The sequence below is a fragment of the Schistocerca serialis genome, chromosome 1 (genome assembly GCF_023864345.2).
Source record: "Schistocerca serialis cubense isolate TAMUIC-IGC-003099 chromosome 1, iqSchSeri2.2, whole genome shotgun sequence".
In the NCBI taxonomy this organism is placed as follows: Eukaryota; Metazoa; Arthropoda; class Insecta; order Orthoptera; family Acrididae; genus Schistocerca; species Schistocerca serialis.
In genome coordinates this window covers 539781561-539804703 of record NC_064638.1, presented here as the reverse complement: position 1 = coordinate 539804703, position 23143 = coordinate 539781561, and the positions used below count along the sequence as shown (strand labels likewise).

Genomic DNA, 23143 nt, shown 5'->3' with positions numbered 1-23143 from the left:
GCAGTCCAGCATTTTGTTCGGAAGGTGTGAAGAACCATATTATTACTTTTATTATTTCCTTTCTTCCTCTCATTCTTTTCATTTTATACATATAAGACACAAAACAAGGAGAGAGATGCTCTTCAATTTTTTAATTCCTTTAGATTCAGCTGTTCGTCTCTATATGCGATAGCAGATGGATGTATTGCAAATTCTGCCGACTTAACATTGTTAAAAATTGTGTATTTCAATTGTACAGTAAAAAAGTGTCATCAAGATAGTAAAGTTTATTCACACAGTCATTTTCTGTTCATTATTCCACAACACGCCAAGAATCCTGCATCAAAAGGACTGCGTGAGCAGAGGAGGGGCAATCTGGAACCAGTATTATCATACCAATCTCCACACACAAAAGTGGTAACAAAAGAGGATGTACATAAATTAACGAATGTTAAATGCTGAAGATACGTATTCAATATTGAAGGTCTGTTTATATTAGTGCCAGTTAAAGTTCACCCAGAATATGAGTACTTTCCAATTTTGTTTTTTTTTCAATTATTCTTTCAAAATTTTCCTTTTAATTATTTAAGCAGTAAATTTTTATTAAAGTTTCCAATCCATTTTATCATTACAAGAAACTAATGAGGCCTTTGTTGCATTTTTTACAAGTCCATGAGATTGGAACTATTAACAACTTGAAGGAGCAAATTAAAAATTAAATAATGCCTACAATCAAGACACGCCAGGAATGCAGATTTCAGCAGTTAAGGTAGGAAGCTGCTACGCTGCATGCTTACATGGCCGCACTTGGCGCCATCTCTCTCTCGCAGTAAATAATCTCTTTTCCTTCTCGTTAATATACTTCACAGAAAGTGCATTTCTCTATAAAAGACAAAAATCTGTATAAAGTCAACATTACGGTGCAAAATAATTCTTGCAAATTCTGTAAGATCAGAGAATACTCAGGTTTATTAATGAAAACACACATAAAACTGATTTAATTGAAAGATACCGATACAAACAAAATTCCATTTTTGGATTTTTTTTTCTTTTAATAATTTTGTTAAACATTTTTTAACAATGGAGTCAAAGGAAAAGGCCAATGTTCAAAATTCATTACAAAATGCAATATGCCAAGATGGCAGAAATCCGAGCTTACCAACAGTTGAAAGTAATGCGCCAATTCGTGAACTGACTGATGGCTACCAAAACAACCAGCTTGGCATTCCATTATGAAAAAATGATGACACTGGTGATATAACTTATCATGATGTCACTTTTATGATACTCGATGGGCAATTTCTCAGTTCTCACCGGGAAACATTTTTCCAAATAGTGAAACTGAAGCATGCGACAGCGAAACTTCCTCTGACTATTTGCTCAGTACGTCGCGAATGCAAGGGCAGGAAACAGTTCAAAAAAGGAATGTAAATACTAGTGCCAACCACAATTTCACACAACTCGTGCAACTAATAACACAACAGCTTACAAGATAACAGGAATTTCAAGAAAGTGTAACACGAGTGTAACACAGCAGTTCACAAAACATCAGGAAAATATAGGGCAACAGCTTACACAGCAAAATCAGGCATTTAACGATCTCAAGAATAGTATTAGTCAACAGTTCAGTGAGGTGAGCAAAAATATACATACTGACTTATCTGACAAACTATCTAGGAAGTTAAATATCCAGGAAGTTAAACAACTAAAACAAGAAATAATTACCGACTTGTCCCACAACATAAATACTTTAACAGAAAAGGTAACCTCTGTATATTGAAAACAGGAACAACTTGCAGGTGAGTTGCAAAACCACAGTGAAGCATACTCCCAAATTCAGGATATGCAATCCCACGTGAATGCGTCGGTAAAAAATGTGACAAACGCAGTCAGCAACCTGCAAGACATATGCAAAAACCTACCTACAGAAATACACAAGTTGAGTCTAAGAGTAGATCAGTTAAGTTTAGAGTCAGAACTTGCCAAAAAACAGAGAGATAAGTCATGTGCAGATGTAAAGGAAATAACTGAAAAAGCTGAAGCCAGGATGCTGGATAAGGGCAGGACCCTTGCTAAAAAGGTAGTGTCAGAAAGCAAAATTTATGTAGATACTGTAGAAGAAGCTTTTAGAGAAATAAAGTCAACTTCTGGATAAAATGGACTTGGGTTTAAAGGAAGCAGAGGAAAGGTTGCGAGGTAGTGTTACTAAACCTCCTGACATTCCAAAACAACATATGACAGAAAACAAACCTATGCTTTTAGGGAAGTAAGATACCTTCACTGGTTACCCACAATACGGGGTTAGCCCGTTGAAGGAAAGTACCGAAAGTTGCACAATGCAATAACACTTGCCGGCAGTTGCACCTGTTGAGCAAGCGCAGTTGCCATGCAGTACCCCACAAGCAAACATAAACATGCCTGCCACTGACAGCAAGACATGCTTGTCAAAATTACTTGCAGATGAGGGATTACGTAGGCATCAACAATTTCTGATATTTACTACTGAAGGAAAAAGAACACACCCTGTGCTCTTTATCAGAGCATTTCGAAATGTTTTACCTTGTACCTGGACCGAAGCCCAGAAAATTAGAGTTGTTGTTGGATACACACAGGGTGATGTTGGGCTATGGGCATGGCAGAATGTTGCCACTAATACAAACAGTTTGAGAGATCATTTCAGGACAAGTATTGGTCTGAGGCCGTACAAGAGAGGCTCAGACGTGAACTATCCAATCCAGCTCCATTCAATAGAAAGTACAGAAGCTTAAGGGGCTCTTTTGAAAAACATTTGAATAAAATCAGATACTGGATGAACCCGGTATCTCAAGTAGATGTGCTGAAAATTTTAAAGAGCCGTCTTCCTGCCCATATTAAGGAAAAACTCATTACCATCCCGGAACACGTCACCGAACACTTTGTATCTGTACTGGACTCAATAGATTTAATATACGAAGAGAGACCAGTACAACCAAAACCTGTTAATATGCTGATAGCAACACAGAGATTTATGGACCAACAAGTAAACAATGGATTCATAGAACAACATGGATGGCAACCTTACCCCACACAGACGTATGGTAATGGTAATGGTAATCGCAATGGAAATGGAGAAAGACGTAAATACAAAGGTGGATATACAAGAAATGGGCAAAAATTAGTAAACACAATTACAATGGACGAGTAGCATTTGGCCAGGCTGTACAATATGTACAGACATAAGATACTGGCAATAATCAGCCGATCGCTTGGCAAACACAAAACAATAACTGACAACCGAACAACTCACAGACAGTGGAATTCGGCCACCAAAGTAACACACATATGCTGAATAACACGCAGAGAGAAAGAGAATTTCAGTCGAGAGCCTCTAAGGACACTAACTGGTGTAACCAAATGCCAGGGGTCAACATATTGGAAGTTGGTCCTCGACACACGTAACATTAGTAAGATTATTGTACCAGTCCGAACATGTCCAAACAATTTAGAAGAACAGCTTATGAAATTCCATAGCGCTTAATTTCTTACTATAATCTAACTCCGGTTTTCATATTGGCAAATAAAACTACATGAAGAAAGTTGGAAGTATACTGCCTTTGTATGGGGGGGCAGGAGCTTCGAATTTCAAATATTACCGTTACGATTGAATGAACTGCAGGTGTATTTATCTCTGCACTTGACAGAGTGCTAGGGCCTGAACTTTTGAGTAAGGTAACAGTATATGTGGATGACCTTTTAGTCACTACACCCACTTGGTTAGAACATTTAAGATTAATTGAACAAGTATTGAGCCGTTTTTCCGAATATGGAGTAACAGCAAATCTCAAGAAATCTAATTTTTAACAACAAAAGGTAAAATTTTTAGGACACATAATCTCTTTGCAAGGCATAATGCCAGATTCTAAAAGACTTTATGCTCTTAGGAACTGCCCTATTCTGCAAAACCATAAACAATTAAGGCCTACTTAAGCCTAGTGTCATTTTTCAGGAAATGCATCCCTAACCAACTTATGAACAGTGACGCTCTACTCAATCTTCTCCGGAAAAACAGACCTTGGGCATCGGACAAGCAATGTCAAAGCGACTTTGAAAACATCAAGCGAGCCCTATTAAACGCTAATATTTAATCTCAACCAGACATGAGGAAAGATTTTTGATGCTGCATCGACACATCTTCTTACGGTCTGGGTGCATGCCTTTTCCAAATGGTAGAAGAAGAAGAAGGAAATCTCATTCGACTTTGAAACAGTATACATAAAAGGAAATCAAAACATAATAGCTGATGCTCTTTCTCGACTTCCACAAGGCTTAGAGGAATTCAACAACCTTTTAGAACAGGAGGGTGAAATAAGAACTATGTTGATGGAGGACAAAACACTCCAACCATACTATGTTCACATGTGCAAACATGGAACAATTACAGCAGAAGACACATGGTGGAGTAATGTAAGAGCAAAACTTGCACATAATGGCGATGAAAAATCAAAAAGGTTTTTCACTATTCACAAAGGTTCTTGTTCCATATGAAACCTCCCGAACAAGAGAAATGGTGTGTGTGTTTCACAGAGGAATGTGTGAATGAGTTTACCTTATACACACACAATACTTGGCACCATTAAGGCACTGCAAAATGCACTGATAAAATAGCTAAATATTGTTATTTCCCTAACATTAGGTGAAGAGTACTACAGGTGGTAAGAAAGTGTATTGTTTGCCAGAAAGCAAAACATTCTAACATCTCCAAACAGACAGAACTACATCCCATTGTGGCTAAGAAATCTGTTGAAAAGGTATTGTTAGATGTGGCTGGACGCTTTCCCAGAGGTAAAGGGGAAGTAAAATATATAGTAGGCCTGTATGATATTTTCACTAAATACATAAAACTGTATGCTGTACAGAAAGTTACAGGCAGTTCAATTATAAGACGAATTAAAGAGGAGTCGCAAGATTAGGAAAACCAGAAGTTATCAGATAATGCCTCATATTTTACGGGATGTAAATGGAAGGAGTTTGTAGATCCCAACCAAATCAAACACATTTTAGTATCCAAATTTCATCCCGAAGTGCCCCTATAGAAAGTGTGTTTAAGGAATTCAACAGGTTTGTGAGGACCTACAGACCTCGTAAACATACCAAGTGGATTGAATATGTCAATCCTTTCTTACAAGTCGTTAACAACCTTCCCCATACATCAGCTGGATTTACACCAAAAGAGCTGTTGTTCAATTGCAATCAGGTAGACGAACGGGAAAAACCTTTACCCAAGATAAAAATACTGGAATTATCACTGGATGATAAAGTACAACAAGCAGTAATCAACCTTGAAATATGGGCCAAATATAGGAAAGAATTGATGACAGAAAGTTGAAACATACAAAACAGTTTTACACAGGACAAAGGTGTTGCATAGAACACATCCGAAATCCCCAAAAATTCGAAAACTGAACCATAAGTGGCAATTACTATACACAGGACCATACATAATTACCAAAATCCCCTACCCAGGAGCATACAGATTGGCACATGTGAACACTGGTAAAGACAAGGGCCTTTACCCACACAAAGACACATTTAAAGTGCATGTTTTCATCTTCTTTGAGAAAATTTATATAAAACTCTGCTAAAGCTTTTCTGAGTGGTTTTCGGGAAGTCAGTTTTCTTGGAGTACAATTACTGCATTATCTCACACCTGATTCTTTATTATGACATAATGTCAAAAGTGCAAGAAGATGAAAACATGCACTTTAAATTCGGTACACAGTTGAAACTTGCTAACAGTGTGGGATGAAACAATTCATTTCAAATAAATTGACTTCCTCTGCAGAAAAGATTAATAAAAGTCAAATTTCTTTAGCAAACTGATGAAAATAACTTCATCAGCCTGCAAAGCGATTACTGCTTGTTTGCCAATAATGTGGAAATAAAATAAAATCAGGAAACTGAAACTAATAACATATTTTAGTCTTTGTAACTATGTGAATGTATTTTAATTCATTTCATTGCTCCCAGCCACAGAAATCCATTTTGTTTTCATTTGAATTGAGAGCTGTAAATGATGAGAGAACAGCAAGATCACTAAACGTAAACGCATGTCATGTGGAGACTACTCTCCTCTATAACTCTGACTGCTCTGCGCATGTTCAAATCTGGCAGCTTGGGCGTGCAAGAACAAGTTTTCTGGGTAGCATCTGCCTGCTTGGAGCTATTGCTTATGCACCTAACAGCCATGCTTCAAGTAGTGAGAAGTAGGAGAATGCACTTCTCACATGTGACTGCAGCATAAGCCATCTGGCAACTGCTCAAACGAATCTAATTTAAACAGTTGTGATGGCACTCTCATCAAAACCAGTTTGTTGTTACGAAGTATTGCATTGTCTTCATCTCAAAAACTTTGACACATTTTGCTGTCAGCAGACTCTTGTACATGCACTGCATTTTGTTGTTGTAAATGGTGCATTTTCTCTGCAACTTAAGTTTTATACTGGTGTTTTTTTCTCATTTGCGTTTTACTGTAGCAGTATTATTCTGCAGCAGTGAGCTAAACTGAAATTCTTTGTTTGAGTATCAGTTCTTACCCATCAAAATCACAAAAATTAACTCAAAAGCAAAGCAATGAAATATTCCCAGACTTCTAAAAAATTCCCGGGTTTTTTCCCCAGATGAAAAAATTTTTAGGTTTCTCCCAGGGTGTATATGCCCAGTACTGTTAACAAAGTTACTGATATGAAATGAGCACCGTAGGTTGAGAATTAGCTTGGCTGTAGCTTAGTAAGCTGCTGCTAGTGCCAAATAATTCATCCAACCATTACTACTGAGTACTTGGTAATATCTGAGTTATGTAGGTAAGTAACTTTGCTACAGGTGTGGTTGTCATTGTTCATCAATATCAGTAGGTGGCTGTGTTTCTCTGACCAGTTGAAGAGCTTTTTCTGCCTTGACATTCACTATTCCTTGATATCAGAATTTTAATTTCTTGAAGCATTCAATTCACTGTCATTGCTGATCAAGTCCTAAATTGTTCATTAATTGCATGTTAGTAATTGGTGTGTTTTAAAGATGAATGTTGACAGCCAGTCGTGCTGCTGGTTTTGGAGAGAAAGAATTTAAAACATTTAATAGATCATGTTAGTTATTAAGGTCTCTGTTTTGGAATAAGGCCATCTGTGCCTTCCTTATGTCTTCCAGCCTCATCAGTTTCAGGGTTCAAGCCATCGTTGTTACCAATGATGCATTGATCAGGCTGGGGCAAGTTCTGATGTGTGGCACAGGGTTTGCTCTTTAGACATCTGGTGTTCCAAAATTGCATCCAGTCCCAGGGACTGAAAATTATTTGCTCATCCAATCTTATACTGAAAGATTTAAATAAACAAGATTGCTGCATCTCCTCAACTGATTCTTGTCACAAAAAAACCTTCACTTCACTTCCCAATGATGTCGCCCTGGTACAATGATATAAAATAAGGGTTAGGGGTACACTGATCCACCACAAAGCACTGAAATGGCAACAGATCAGAAATGCTGTAGAAATAAGATGAGACGTAAAAAATCTGTAAGTGTTCTACTTCATCAATCACAAATAGTAACAGGTAATTTCAAGAATTAGAATTACTCAGATTACCAAAGAAGCATTTAACCTACCTTTTCGGGCATCCTTACATCCCACCACCTGAAAAAAAAGTCTTACAATGAAATATAACTTAAAAGTGTATCTGAAAATATTTAACATGTATCTTTTGCATAATTATATGTCTTCACAGCAATTTGTAATGATACACAAAATTTTTCCTCAAAATTTTGCTCATTACTGTGACTCAGTTGTTATAAGCAGGTACATGTTTAAAATGAAAATTGATGCCAGTATATTGTAGCAGTATGGAAAATGTAATCCATTAGAAGAGATGTTAGGATGTAGCCTCATGAGCAACTGATGCAATGTGTGGAATAGTAGGTATGTTGTCAGACCTTGTATTGGCCATCAGCATGATGGCTGAGTGCAGGATGGAGAAGTCATGGAATATGAACGCATTCCATCATGGCAAGACACTATGAATATCTTGGTACCAGAGCAATCATTGACATGTTGCTGATGTCACAGATTATATAACAGCAGATAGACAGGGCAAAATACAGCAAACTGCTCACCAATTCAGTGCAGCACAAAAGCAGCAGCATCAACAATAGTTAAATAGCCAGATAATTGAGAAGCATTTTCTCACTACTGGGGATACAGGTGCCTGCACCCCACGCATCAATATAAATTAGCATGTGTACAGGAAAACCACCCTCACACACTCAAAGCATGAGAAGTATTCTCAAGGACAGATGAATCAAGGGCAGAGTATGCCAAAAGCCTCATGAGGTGATGCATTGAGTTTGGAAACACCATTCAAGTAGCAGTGATGATATTAGTAACAGATGTGCACAAGGGATGAAATGAGACCTCGAATATCTCTGCCATCATTTCTCACATGCACATGATACAGGAGCCTACGACTGTATGCATCTATTTTTTCACATACAACAACCTATACAATCTGCATGGCAATGCACCACCCCATTGATCCTAAACCGTTTGAGAACATCAGGATTTTTTTTGGGATGAGGCCCCCCCCTCAGTTCTTCTGGCCACAATTTTATTGAACTTATCTGCAGATGCCATTGAGGGAGATACGTTTCACTTGTGATCAGCTCTGACCAGTATCTGAGACCTGTGAGCAGTGATAAAGCAGTCATGGGTCAGAATGCCTTCTCAATACCTTTGATGATTCATGAAATCTGTTTTGTGATTTCCAAAAAAGTATGCTACACACTATTAACTAGATGTCTAATTCAGTTGCTCATGAGTGTACGTGGGTAAAACACTCATCCAGCTACATCTTTTGTGTTCATGTACGTTAAAGTGGCTCTACAGCTAATCACGGAGCCACATTTATAACATTATTATCTAGTACTGCTGCATGGTGCCACATTATGAATGCAGCTGAAAGAGGATGTATCTGTGCATTTTGAAGCAATCCTAGACTGACTCAAACTAAGACTTTTTTATTGTATTTTTAGAATTTGTTCAATTCTGGCTAATATGGAATATGTCATCTTATTTTAAATTTGTAGAGGTGCAAAAGCAATTCACGTCTTGATAGTGATAATAGTAAAATAAAATACTTTTTCCAAAATGAACTATCTTTCTTGTCTTATGTTGATTTCAATTCAGAAAAATGGATCTACTTCAAGCAGTGTTTGGGCATGAAATCTCTGAACAATACTTAAAACAGAACAAATAAATATAGAAATTTTGCACCTTCAGAATATAATGAAAACAAGTTAACAGACAATATTATGTTTCACAGAAAATACAAGTGACTTGATCATTCAAAAGTTACTGAATACAACCAAAGCCCAGTTGCAAAGCAAGGTTCCACAGGTTAAAGTAACTACAAATTTCTTATAAAAAAAGATCAGTAATTTACTATCGAAAACAGTCTTGATCACAATTTATTTATTATTTACGGTGACTGGTTTCGACCACTACTGTGGTCATCTTCAGACCAAAGAGTAAGAACCTCCTTCAGGTGGTAAAACACTAGTAGTAGTGTTTGTAACCGATAATTACATTTCAAGACAAACAACCAAATGTCAAATGTTACGATTAACCACTACAGCACGATTGTCACCAGAGATCGATAATGTGAATTACGTATCCCATCGAGCTGACATACAAAACAAAGTAAACGAATCTCTAATATTAACCAGTGAACAAAACCTAGATTTATATAAAATTCTAATGGAATATGAAGTAGTATTTTCCGACCGTCCCGGTAATATCAGCACTACATATGTAATTTAAAAACAAAAATGACATTCCATTTTTCTGCAAGCCATATCCAATACCGGTGAGTTTGAAAGAAGCAGTTAAGGAAGAAATTGACAAAATATTTCAATAATAGAACATAGTTCTAGCATCATGAATAACCCTTCAGTAGTGGTAAAAAAAGTTACAAGAGGTGTGCGATTAGTGCTAGATGCACGTACATTGAATAAGTGTATAGAGACAAAATGAGATAAACCAGTTAACATCAATGAATTATTATCCAAATTTGAGAAAGCAAGGTTTTTAGCACGATGGACCTGATGGCAGAATATTGGCAAACTAGGCCACATCCTGAATCAAAGAAGTATACAGTGTTTCTGTTTGATGGTAAATCGTTATCATTTCAGTGAATTACCGTTCGGACTAAATATCTCAGTATCCGTATCTATACATACTCCGGATGAGGCATTAGGAAGAGATTTATTAAAGGATTTAATAATATATGTAGATGATATCCTCATAATCTCAGCTACCTGGGAAGAACATTATCTAACCTTGATTAACACCCTGAAAAAATTTAAATAAGTAAGTATTACAATGAAATTGTCTAAATCGCACTTTGCGTGACAAGAGCTTAAGTTTTTAAGCATACTGTAGGGGTGCAGGGGATTAGACCAGATCCTGAGCACATAAAAGCTATTAATGAATGTCCACCCCCTAGAAACATAAGACAACTTAAGGGATTTATAGGAATGGCTGGATACTATAGACGGTCTATACGAGGTCAAGAACTGAATGACCCAAGAATTTTATTTTTGTTAAGAAAGAGAATACTGTGGGTTTGGGGTAAAGACACAAATGATACATTCGAAAACGTAAAAAGAGCATTGGTAGAATCACCCATATTCTATCATCCGAATATGGGCGAGCCATCTAAAATTTCAACCAATGCATCTGATTATGGTATCACAGCAGAGCTTTTTCAATGAAACTGGGGTCTAGATAATGTAAATCACAGATCCATAGCTTTTGCTAGCCGTAGTCTTAATAAACATGAATTAAACTACACAGCTACTGAAAAGGAACTGTTAGCAATTTATGGAGTACCCAGAAATTTCAAACACTAGTATGTGGGTCAGAAATCCATGTCCATACAGATCATCAAGGTCTATCTTTTTTAATGAATAGTCGGTTATTACATAGTAGATTAATGCGCAGGATGCTTTTCCTCCAGGAATATGATATTAGGATACAATACATAAAAGGTTCTGAGAATATTGTACCAGATTGTTTGTCTAGACTACCCGTAGGGATGGAAGAATTAAAATGTACGGAAGGACTCGGCGTAATTTTTGCAATTAATTTTATGACAGTAGAATATCCGCATACCAGGGTACAAGAGATGGCTCAAATAATAAAAGAAAACATCCATCATGATCCCTATTTTACAGAAATGTTTGTTATGCATGTCAGAAATTCCTTACCTCCCAATCAAGCAGGGAAGTGGAAAATTATAGGGCATAATTTGTTTTGGAGAGACAGTATAATATCGCAACATTGGTGCATATGTATTCTGAAGTTAATGGAAGACAAAATTGTGTGATATGTTCATATGGGGCATGGACACTTCAGAATAAAAAAGTATATAGCTCTTATAAATAAGTTCTATTATTTTAAGTAGCATCTTTAATAAGGACCTGTGAAATCTGTCAGAAGGTGAAAGAGAGTACCACTCATGTTAAACACAAAATATATCCAATTATTCCTAAGTCGTTACACGATCTTCCAGCAGCGGATTTGTTTAGACCAGTTCTGAAAGGAAAGGGAGGAGTGTCATACATTTTGGTCATCATAGAGTGCTGGTCGAAATATGTTAAGTTATATCCTATCAAAAGAGCAAATACACAGATGGTTATATAATGTTTAAAACAGTACTTTCTGGAGGTAGGAAAACCAAAATGATTTCTCACAGATAATGGACCACAATTCGTCAATAATGACTTAAAAGAATTTCCAGTTTGGAAAGATATTTGTCGAGTATTAATATCCAACTATAGCCCATCCTCAAATCCATGTGATAGAGTTATGAAAGAAATTGGGAAATTATGCTGTACCTACTGCCATGAAAAACATACTTTATGGACAATGAAAATTAAAGACGTTGAATTTTTTTAAAGTGAATTACCACATATATCAACTGTATTAACACCTTCAGAAGCAATACGCAAACCCTTTGTAGGAGAACCTCTTATTAAATATTTTAATGGGCCTGAACAACCTACTGTCAATTATGAATTTAATCAGGAAATAGTTTCCAAAAATTTAGTTGAAAAGGCACAACAAAGAGTGAGTAAGCATAATGAAAAAGCTGTAGAACTGCAGTACAAGGTCAGTGACCTAGTCCTTGTAAAACAGAACCTTCAGAGCTCTGCCCTGCAAAAAGAGACACACAAATTCTTCCAAAAATATGAAGAACCTTACCGAATACAAACAATAATCCACCCCATGACATTATTTTTAGTGGATCCTATAACTCGATCAGAAAAATGAAAGTACAATGTAAAGGACATACTGTTGTATATCCCCCAGAGATATAACGGGCAGAGTGACAACCATCGGATCCCGAGTTGTTTTCGGTGTTTCTTCCAAAATAGTTTCCTGCACCAAATTCCCTTCAAATCTTAAACTATTCTTGAATTCTTAAACTATCCTTTAAGTTTAGTACTGAGAAAACTGGATATGACAACAAAATAAAAAACAATTTAAGAGAATCACGGATATACAGTGATCTCTAGACAAAATGAACAGAATATAATACTATATTTGTGGAAAAAGGTAATATCAAGTAACTAATTGAACAACCGTTAGACTGTAGTGTATGGATTTTCTATTTTTTATAGAATATTTTATACCTTTTAAGAGGTGTGATGTAGATGGGAAGGTTTGTATTGATTTTGAAACGGGGTGGGTAGAGTAGATAAGAATATGGTTTACACCAACAGATAAATCATGGCTAATACAGAACACACATCACACCTTTCAAACAACCCTCGCCAACAAGTGTGGCTGGTTCTTCACCATTTGCCGTTTCCATAGGGTTGCTAAGATTTTCTTCAGGGACCTCAAGCGTGAAGGTTGGAATGTCCGTTCTGTAGGAGACAATTTGACACCATACCTCCTCCAGCTTCTCACTCAAGTACCAGCTAGATAGGGATCCTGGGGTAGGGTGGGGTTTCCTGTCTTTGAGGCTGTCTCCTTTCTCTTCTTCGATCTCAGCAACCATTTCTATTTTTTCCTTTCTTACTTCTCTTTTGAGGACCTAACTATTTTTCGCTCTTTCCATATTCATATACTTCTATCACAGAAGTTCTTACTAGTCTCCGTTGTTTCCAATAACCTACAACTTATTGTCACATAAGAAGGCCGAAAAATCAGAACACACTTACGCATACACACAAAGAAATACGAATACACAAACAACGAAGTCACAGATTAGAAAGATGTGAGAACCGCCAAGGGTTGTAGGGGAGAAGATATATGTACATCTAGAAAGATGCACACATTGTTTTTGTTATGACGGCTCTACATCACCTATTTACGTGAAAAGCCATTACATATAAGAACAAGGAAGATTCCATATCGCATATGTACATAAGTGTAGAAAAACTATGACGATCTTACAAGTATACATAAGCAGGAAACATGAGTAACGAAGGGCAATACAAGCCAGATTGGAGTGAATTGTGATGCTTGTTTAAGAAAAGTCAGTGTAGCGAATACTCGGATAAATTGATGAATAGTAGGATAGTGGGACTGGTATACATAATATCTACCATGAGTCGAAGAATATGTGTAGATATAGTATCTACTAAGATTATAGAAGTTGAAAAGTAGAGGAGGACTCTAGGGTATTAAATGAGGTACTAAGAAGTGAGAGTGAAGTGTAAAACATATTTTTATTTTACCAGGAAATATTCAATTGTAATGTACATAAAGATTTATACTAGGGCAATGAACCATGAGGCCTACTCATAAAGGATAACGGGGGCGCAGTCAGCATTTGCTAAGGATATACGGCAGATGTACCTACATACAGATAGGACGACCTGTGGCCTGATGAAGAGGGATGTTTTATAAAAGGGCATACCTACCAGAACCGAAGGAGGAATGAACTCATAGCGTTAACCCACATGTAAGGTGTAGGTACTCATCCTAGGGGAAAAGGACAGTATCATGACAAAAGTCACACATTTAATAGGAATTATTCTGGTAAGTTTGAATTCTATATATCACTAGCATTATTATGTTTTATGTGAATTTAGAAATGTTGAAAAGAACACTTTCAGTTGCCCAGAGTTCCTCCAGACTACAAACTACTACAAATAATAATACTAGTATGTACTAAGGAAAAAATAGTACAAGGAATTAGAATAAAGAATAAAGTACTCAAGTGTTATGAACACCTGGAGATTACGATTGGAAACTGAAGGTTTAGTCCTAACGATTCCTAGATATAAGAAAACGAATTCAACATTGATTGAAATGTTCACGTTTTAAAATTAAAGTAAAATGAAAAAAATAAGGAATAGCTAAATAATAAGAAAACTGGTATTCACGGATATGAAAAGAACAAGGTATACTGTTGAAAGATGAATTGTTATTATATGTAATACAAATGTACATAATGATTATAATGATTGTATATAAAACATCACATGTTCAATCAGGGGGTGGGGGCTGGGGGGGATATGTATTGCTTCAAGAATTTCTGCATAAATTCTAGAACCACCTAGTCTTCCTCCTTCTCGAACACAGGATATTTTAAATAGAAGTGTGAGATAGACGAATCTGACCTAATGCACACTGCATGTTTGTGTGTGCAGGTCTAAAAACATTCATGAGCAAATTGTGGATGCGGCGGCCAACAAGTAACTGCTGCACAATCCATAGAGTTTCAGTGTATGTGTAGAGAAGAACAAGGAGTGTTTATGCATTATCCTGTGCTTTTAGTGACTGGATGATTTCTAAGGACAAATGAAGAAATGAAATTAGACTTTTAAGTAATTCATGTGTTGGACTTGCTAGAAGCAAGACATGTTCATAAATTATATGGTTGTTAAACCAATGTCATTGTAAATGTATTTAATCAAGTCTAATGCGAGACAAATTGGTAGACTTGCAAACTTTCGAATATTTATGGGAGAAATGGTGAATTTGTTCTTTGTGGAAGTTGTGTCATATATAGAGAAGTAGTTTTTGGAGATCGACATGGCCGACTTTCCTAAGAAGAAGATCGGCTGCGCATCCCAAGTAAGTCAGCTGATGCGAGAGAGGTGTGAATTTGGCAAACCAGCTACACATCGTTTCTTGTCATCGAAAGTGGTAGAAGTTGACAAAAAATGTAAGGACTTCTGTATTTCTCCCCCGTATGAGCAAAAATCTTAAGTACTAACATTAACATATTTTGTAATGAACAGTTTTTATATGTAGAAAGCAAGCCAAATTGTATATGTGTTTCAATAAGACCACTGTTGTTATTTTATTTCAATAAAATTAAACACATTTGGTGACAGAAATACGCATTTCCTTGGAGTCAGAAAACAGATTTAAAATATCTTCACTGATTTCCAAAAAAACTCAGAAAAAAGGAGGCCTCTTTGAAAGAAATGTATAAAGTGGGGAAGAGTTGTGTAGACCACTACTATAGGTGGCCATCAGTAAAATGTTGGTTCTATTATGTTTTCTATTGTTGATTATTGCCCACCGTGATATGCCTATTTTTCTTTCAAGAAATATACGAGTACATAGTGTACAAACTGCCAGTAACTGCTACAATTTTCTTCTTCTTATCATCCATACTTTCTAATAAATAAATTACTTTCAAAATGCCAAAGTGTACTAGAATAAATAAAATGTCTATAAAATGCTGTACTGCACAATGTACTTGTGAGACAGTCGCAATTCCTGAAATCCATCACCTGCCGAGGAGCACCACAGTCCTGGATCCATGGATAATCCATGAAACTCCGCCACATTATGCCACACAGAGACTGACCTTGCCTGCAGCGAGATGGATGAGACTAGATCCAACAGGTAGGGCCTGCACATTAGTGGGAAATAACGGGCTTCAGATCTGTTAGAGATACCCGCAGAAATGGCCTGTGGTTTTGGCCCGTCGTGGAAGTTCACTCTTGTGGCCAGCTATTCATGTATCACAGATGCCATGATGATAAAATGAGACTGCAGTGATCAATCCATAACAGATAACTTGTGCAAATACTCTGTGAATCAATACAAATGAAAATAGGTAGCACCTCACCATACAGATGATTGCTGAGCCACAGATAGGTATGTAGCAAAAACAATCACCCTCTCATAACTAAATTTTCAGGCATAGCCTTTGTCAGAAAATGAGAGTGCACACACATATTCACACAATCACTCACACACAAGTCATGCTCACATGACCATCATCTCTGGCAGCTGCATCAACAATCTTTGAGAATCAGATCCAAACAAACCACTCCTCACACCTCCCTGCCTCTCATCGGCAGCTGCTAGGCTAGTGGCAAGTAGTGGTGGCAGCGCTGACGGCAAGCTGAGGGGAGTGGTAGGAAGGGGAGAAGCAGTAACAATGAGGAAATATGCAAGTGGTGTGCATACCTGGCTGCGCCCAGCCAGCGACGTAGCATAACATCTCAGTAAACAAACCATTTCATTTACTGAGACAAAAACAAGATCTCTGATTTACCTGAAACATTTGAAATTCCCTGTTATTCCCTGATTTCCAGAATTTATGGCAACCCTGTTACCATAAGCCACTCCTATTCAATATTGAAAAAACAATAATAAAAATCATCTAGAAGTGGCTATTCAAAGTTCAGTTATGACTGAAAACAATATATGTGCCAAGATGAAGATAATGCTTTATTAAAAAATATTCAGCTGTAGGACCTGTAATGAAGTTATTACTCTTCTTCTTCTCTTCTTCACGCGATCAGGCCCAGAGGACCGTGCGCCACCACAGTTAGAGCTCTCCATCCGTCTCTGTCTTCTGCTATCCGTCTCCAGTTTTCCGTGACTCCCAGCTGCAACAGGTCTTCTCTTACTCCATCAATCCACCTCTTTCTAGGTCTTCCCACTGGTCTGCTGCCTGACGGGATCCAGTCCATTGTGATTTTGGGCCATCTTGTTGCCTCCATTCGAACAACATGTCCAGCCCATTGCAGTCTTTTGCTTCTCATCACTCCCAAGATGTTAGGCTCCTTGTACAGCTCTTCTAATTCAGTGTTATGGCGTCTTCTCCATTCTCCAGTAGTCTGATCTCTGACTGGTCCAAATACTTTCCTGAGGACTTTCCTTTCAAATGTTAGCAGTCGCTTAAGGTCTTGTTTTCGAGTGCTCCAGGTTTGAGAACCATAAAGTACTACTGGCATTATTAATGTCTTATACAACCGTAGCTTTAGTTGTTGCGAGACACTTCTACATTTTAATATAGGGTCTAGAGAGTGATAGTATCTGTTTCCTGCCTGCAGTCGTGCTTTTATCTCTGCTTCAGTTGATGTTACTTCTGTAAAAAATGATCCAAGGTATTTGAACTCTTTCACATGTTTATACCTGGTGTTGTTCACAATTAAATCTTGAGAGTTCTGGATCTTTCTTCCTATGGTCATATACTCTGTCTTTTCAGAGCTAATTTGTAGACCGATCCTAGCTGCCAATAACTCCAAGGTCTGGATACTTCTCTTCAGATCTTCTTGTGTGTATGCTAATAATGCAATGTCGTCTGCATAGGCCAGATATGTAATGTGTTCATTACCAATTTGAATGCCCTTGATGTTTTCTTTGTTGAAATCCCGCATTACTTTCTCAAGTGCCAGGTTGGAGAGGACAGGTGATAGCCCATCTCCTTGGTGTAATCCTGTTACAACTTGGAAGCTTTCTGTCATTTGATTGCCTATCTTAACCTTAAGTTTTGTGTCATTTAGGCATACCTCTACCAGTTTGACCAAGTTCTTTGGTATACCAAACTCTGTCATAGTTCTAATCAGGCTAGGTCTATGTATACTGTCGTAAGCCTTCTTGAAGTCTACAAACAGGAGATGTATCTCTTGTCCGTATTCGTACATTTTTTCACAGACCTGTTTTAGGAAGTTATTACAGAAGACTTAAAATGTTTAGTTATAAATATAATTTTCAACTAACTGCTCATTGTCATTACGTAGACATAGTCTAGGCTGCTGCATACTGTATACATTCAGGTGTTCAGCCACGTGGCAGTGTTGTAATACTGCTGCATTTTGAAAAGTGTCATACTCATCTTCTGGCGAATAGAAGATAATGGGTACGACACATGTGAAGATGTCATGGTATTTCAACACTCTCACCCATGTCAGAACCCAAGAGCTTTTTATCTATTTGCATTGCATTGCACTTTAACTAAAATTACAAAAGAAAAATATACAATGCAGTACCCATAATTTTACTATTAAGAAAAGGAACTTACGCATTGAGAAATTTATGTAAAGTTTATATATTACTAAATAAACTGAAAATGCCATTACAACCCTCCAACAGCCTTTTTGGAATTCAGCAAAGTCATTATTGGTTTCTATTTAAGAAAAGAAAGAAATAAAAAACAGGGACAGGGACACGGACAGCGTTGTTATGTAATTACTGCACCAAACTGTTCCTCCAGCAGGTTCTTCATGCCACCTAACTCAAATCTAAAGCTACAGACCACTCTAAAAATAACTCATGTTACTCAATACAACCTTGGCCTGGAATTCATGAACCAATGTCTCTATAAGAGTAGTGACTTTTATGAAATATGGGACACTCCATGCATCTTCCTCCCCGGACTAAGTGGAATAACTTTCATCACACATCCAACCACTGTATCATTCTGCTTAAATCCTATAGCATTTGCCAATGTTTTTCTGAACCCTACATATCTTGCCATATGGTTCCTATTCTTCTGATTATTCCTCCCTTGTATCCTCTTCCCAGTATCTAGCATGCTTTGTTGTAGAGCTTGTTGTTCATTATCTAACATTACTGGACTTATTAGAGTTTCATACAAAAAATTTGATTACATTAAAACTAAATCTCCTAATGTGTCCTTTCTCAACTTCTCTTTAAAGGTAGTTAAGTAGTCTCATAAAGACACAGCCAAACTGGTAAGAATTAAGCAATAAAATTTGACAAGAGCAACTGTTTCTGACACAAATTTTCTACATCTTTTATTTTGCTTTCAGTGATTTGGTTTATTGAAATACATTTGTGTTCCTGTAAGACCAGTTGTCCCTACACATTAATATAGTAATTTGACTCCACAACAATATACTAATTTTTGAACATCTTAAAGAACTTTTATTTACATGTTACTATGTGTGTTTCCTAGGATTCAAGTTCTCTAAAACATTTACAATAAACTGTACTCTCTGTCTTCTTTTATCTTTTCACTTGATGACCTCAGATGTTAAGTCCCGTAGTGCTCAGAGCCATCTGATTTGAAATCTTTTCACTTTCTCTACCTTTTCCCCATTCTTCTCCACCACCAACTACTCTACTCATTTTCTTTTCCTTGAAGTTTCTCTGTAAAGCTTACTCATTCTCTTATCCAGTTTAGGAAATGTTTATGTCTAAAATATGACATTTCATCATTCTCTTTATCTATGGCGTGCAGTACTCTTTACTACTGTGTTACAGTCCCCCTATACTGCTGTCTAATTAAATACAACATTCAACACTGAGTACTTTATGCACTAAAACCCATAAAATTATGCATATTAAATGGTACCAACTTTCTCTCTGGATTTTCAAAGTTTGGCTAGATTTGGCTGTTCAACCATTCAACAATATGACTATGCAGCCCTGTCATTAAAGAAAATAGACAACAGTTCATGTAGTCTAACAACTATAGTTCAATTGTGGTATCCTCCAATGAAATAGACCAACGCTTCAATTACATATAGAATGCAGTAAATTTTCTGATCCCTACTAACACAATATTTATGAGGGAGGATCAGAAAGTAATGCACAATTTTTTTTCTCCCCTGGTATTGCAGCTGGAATGTTGAAGTTTGATGACAATATAGTTTGAAGTTTGCACTGCAGAGCGTATTTTGTTTGCATGTGCAGATCTAGCGAGAGAAATCTGAACTACAAAAACAAATATAGTGCACTTGTTACTGTAATCAACTTGTGAAGGGCAACGAAGTGCAGTTTGATATTTGTGGGCCAAATGGCATAAACTGACTGAAACGCACAGTGACATGCGTAGTGCATACAGGGATGACTGTATAGACTGTAACAATGGCTCCAGCTGCTGTGCATTCTTCTAAGAGAGCCACATGAACCTTAGTGCTTCGCCATGTTCCAGGTGGCTGGTAACAGCTACAACCCTGCAAATGTTAGAGCCATCCAAAGATCTATTTTTATCAAAGCAGTTCAACATTTCCTATGGTGTAGTGTACAATACCGTTCATGACATGTTGAAATTTTGTAAAGTTATTGCTCACTAGGTGCCTAATAAGCTGGCAGACAACCGCAAGGGCTTGCAAACAATGGCAGGCTTGGATAACTTAACATGTTATGCCACAGAAATGCATGACTTTCTGAAAGGAATTCACTGGTGATGAGTCATGGGCATACCACTACACGGCTCTATGACGTGGAAACACGCTGGTTCCCTAGTAAGGAAAACATTCAAAGTGGGTCAGTCTGCTTGGAATGTGCTTATGACAGTGTTCTGGGATATGCGTGGAACGTTACTAGCGAACTTCGCTGAACACTGGACCACTGTGCATGTTGCAGGCTACATTAAAACTTTGGTTAAGTTGCGCAATGCCCTTTGTGACAAACACGACAACATTAACACTGATGTACACCCCCATGTTGCTATTCCTATTTGTGAGAAAACTGACATATTTCGGTGTGAGGTGTTCCAGCATCCACCATACATTCTGGACCTTGTATCATTCGAGTTTCATCTGTTTGGTCCCATGAAGAAATTCCTGGCCGGCCAATGCTTTGAAACAGATGCAGGAGTGAGATGGCTATACTCCAACCAAACTGACTTCAACAAATAGATTACATTGAAAATGGTGCTACAACGCGAGAAATGTGATGAGAATGTTGTTGACTATGTAGAAAAGTAGGTAAAAGATGTAAGTTTGTTTGTGATTCATTTTGTTTTGTTACCTATTAAACCTTTTTGCTAATGAAATTATTATGCATTACTTTCTGATCTTCCCTTTTACATTTTACCCTTTAGATATTACAATAACTCGAGTTAAAAAGAAGCATAGGCAAGATAATGCCAAATGAAGTGGAAATCATTGATTTTCAGTCTCTTTACCTGAATAGAAAGTCTTCTGCTGCTACCAGACACTACAGTCCTCTCAAACCAGTGTATAACGTCTGGAAACTGGATTTGCTGAAGATATTCAATCTGCAAACAAGAAAATGCATGAAATCTATTCACATAAACAGCATATAATACTTATACTTAAAACATGTCACAGAAAGGAAATTCCAATTACTAATTCTAAGACCAACATTAATTATTTGGACTTGTAGACTAAAGCACAGAAAATGACAACTTAAGTACAATTTTTCTTTGTTAGTACACTGAGGTTTAAGGCACCTTGACAACATGGACCACTACGACTACAGAAACACTAACATGAAACAGTGGTAAACAATACTGCGAGAATCACAATCGAACAAATCTTCTTACTCTAATAATTGTCTATGGATGAGAAGACAATGGCTTGCAAAGCACTAACTATATCATGATTACTCCTCAACAACTGAGGAGATACATTTCATGCAGACAGGAATTATTTTTACTGTTCACCCTACTTCTAAAGTAACATATTACTAACAGACTATCACATTTTTGTATGACAAAGAGAAAAGTATGTTTGAAGCAACACAGGCATTGGATGCCTGTGTTGCTTCAAACATACTTTCATTGCAGACAATACCACTAGCAAGTTAATCCCCCCCATCCCGGCCCCTCCAGTTTTTAATAAATTCAACAGTGTACTACCTTCTTCCAGCTTCCTGAAGGTAGTGGTGGATTTGCTAATTTGACAGATAAATTTACATATCTGAATATACTGCACTTGGAGCATCACTGTAAGAGAAGTTTTTTGTATCTTGATAGTGTTTTCCAAATTACATGACGGGTAGATTTTATTAATACAGTGTTTTAACTTTTCTTGCAAACTAAGAAACACAGCTAAGTATCATTTACAGTCCCAGAAAAAACTTTAACTTTATTTAAAATCATAATGACTGTAAAGTACAATTTATTACTTTTTGGAAGCATGCAGAAATTTATAGATCTTCAATACTTTCTTAGGTCTTTTCTTTCCTAAATTATTTCTTAATTTTGAGCAAACAAGCCTGTAGCTAGAGCAGATTTCCTCAATGGATGCAGTGCTAGCAGGGCAAGAAAAGAGGCACTACTAAAGTAGTTGTATGAATGAGATAATGTTTTGAAAATATAAATCATACAAATTTACTCCTGTTTCCAGTGCAGTCACAGGTAATTTTTAGTAACATCTAGTTTGGCTGTAATTTGTTATAATGGCCCATTATTTAAAATATTTAATTTTTTCATTTATAACAATTTAGTTCTCCACCATATACTGTATAATAATAATAATAATCTGACAACAGTTGTACCTGCAGCATAGGACACGAATGTTGAGAGGAGAACAGGGTGTATACGCAGCCAAGAAAAAAAATTCCCAGATTTTTCCCGGTTAAAAATACGCTTTCTCCCGGGTGAAAACACACTTTTTCCGTGTTACGTGACAGTATATTTTCCCTTGGAACTGCAAAACTTATCAGTCCTTTGAGTGGTTATGATTTTATACATGGGCATAGAATTTCCCGGTACTGTACAAAACAAAACTCAGGGAAAAAAGACACCTTTTGGAAATATCTTTGATGTGCAGCAAAATGTACGCTGCGTATTTTCGTATTACGAAAGTATACACTGGAATTTCACCAAACACCGCATGTTACTTTCCGAATCGAGGTTGAGGTGCGCTTTTATAAGGCAGTCATAGCTCATGTCATGTGATCTCACCAGCCGATGACAGCGGATATCCAGAGCATAGGACACGTGATGTAGTGAGCCAACAGCAACATCACTGTTAAGTAGCACGAACACACAAACGGGGAAAGTCAATAGTTTAAATTAGTATACGTATTTTGCTACAAGAAAAGCAAAGCTTTCACATATAATATTGGTCTCTAAGGTTAATAAGCTGCAAGAGGAGCTAAGCTTTCGCATATAATGTTGAAATTTTTTTTCGCGTGTTACACTTTAAGATATAT

General features: G+C 36.9%; 1 protein-coding gene across 3 annotated transcripts in view; it reads right to left on the bottom strand.

Moving 5' to 3' along the window:
* LOC126475061 (nardilysin) overlaps positions 1 to 23143 on the bottom strand; it is a 360282-nt gene that overhangs the window by 31101 nt on the left and 306038 nt on the right. For 2 of the 3 annotated variants that reach the window (XM_050102619.1, XM_050102627.1), the window contains exons 19-20: positions 21147 to 21239; positions 7615 to 7642 (exon numbers count right to left, since the gene is read on the bottom strand). In XM_050102619.1, coding sequence (XP_049958576.1) covers positions 7615 to 7642; positions 21147 to 21239 — 121 coding nt within the window. The remainder of the gene's footprint in view (positions 1 to 7614; positions 7643 to 21146; positions 21240 to 23143) is intronic. The other variant, XM_050102633.1, reaches the window with a different exon arrangement.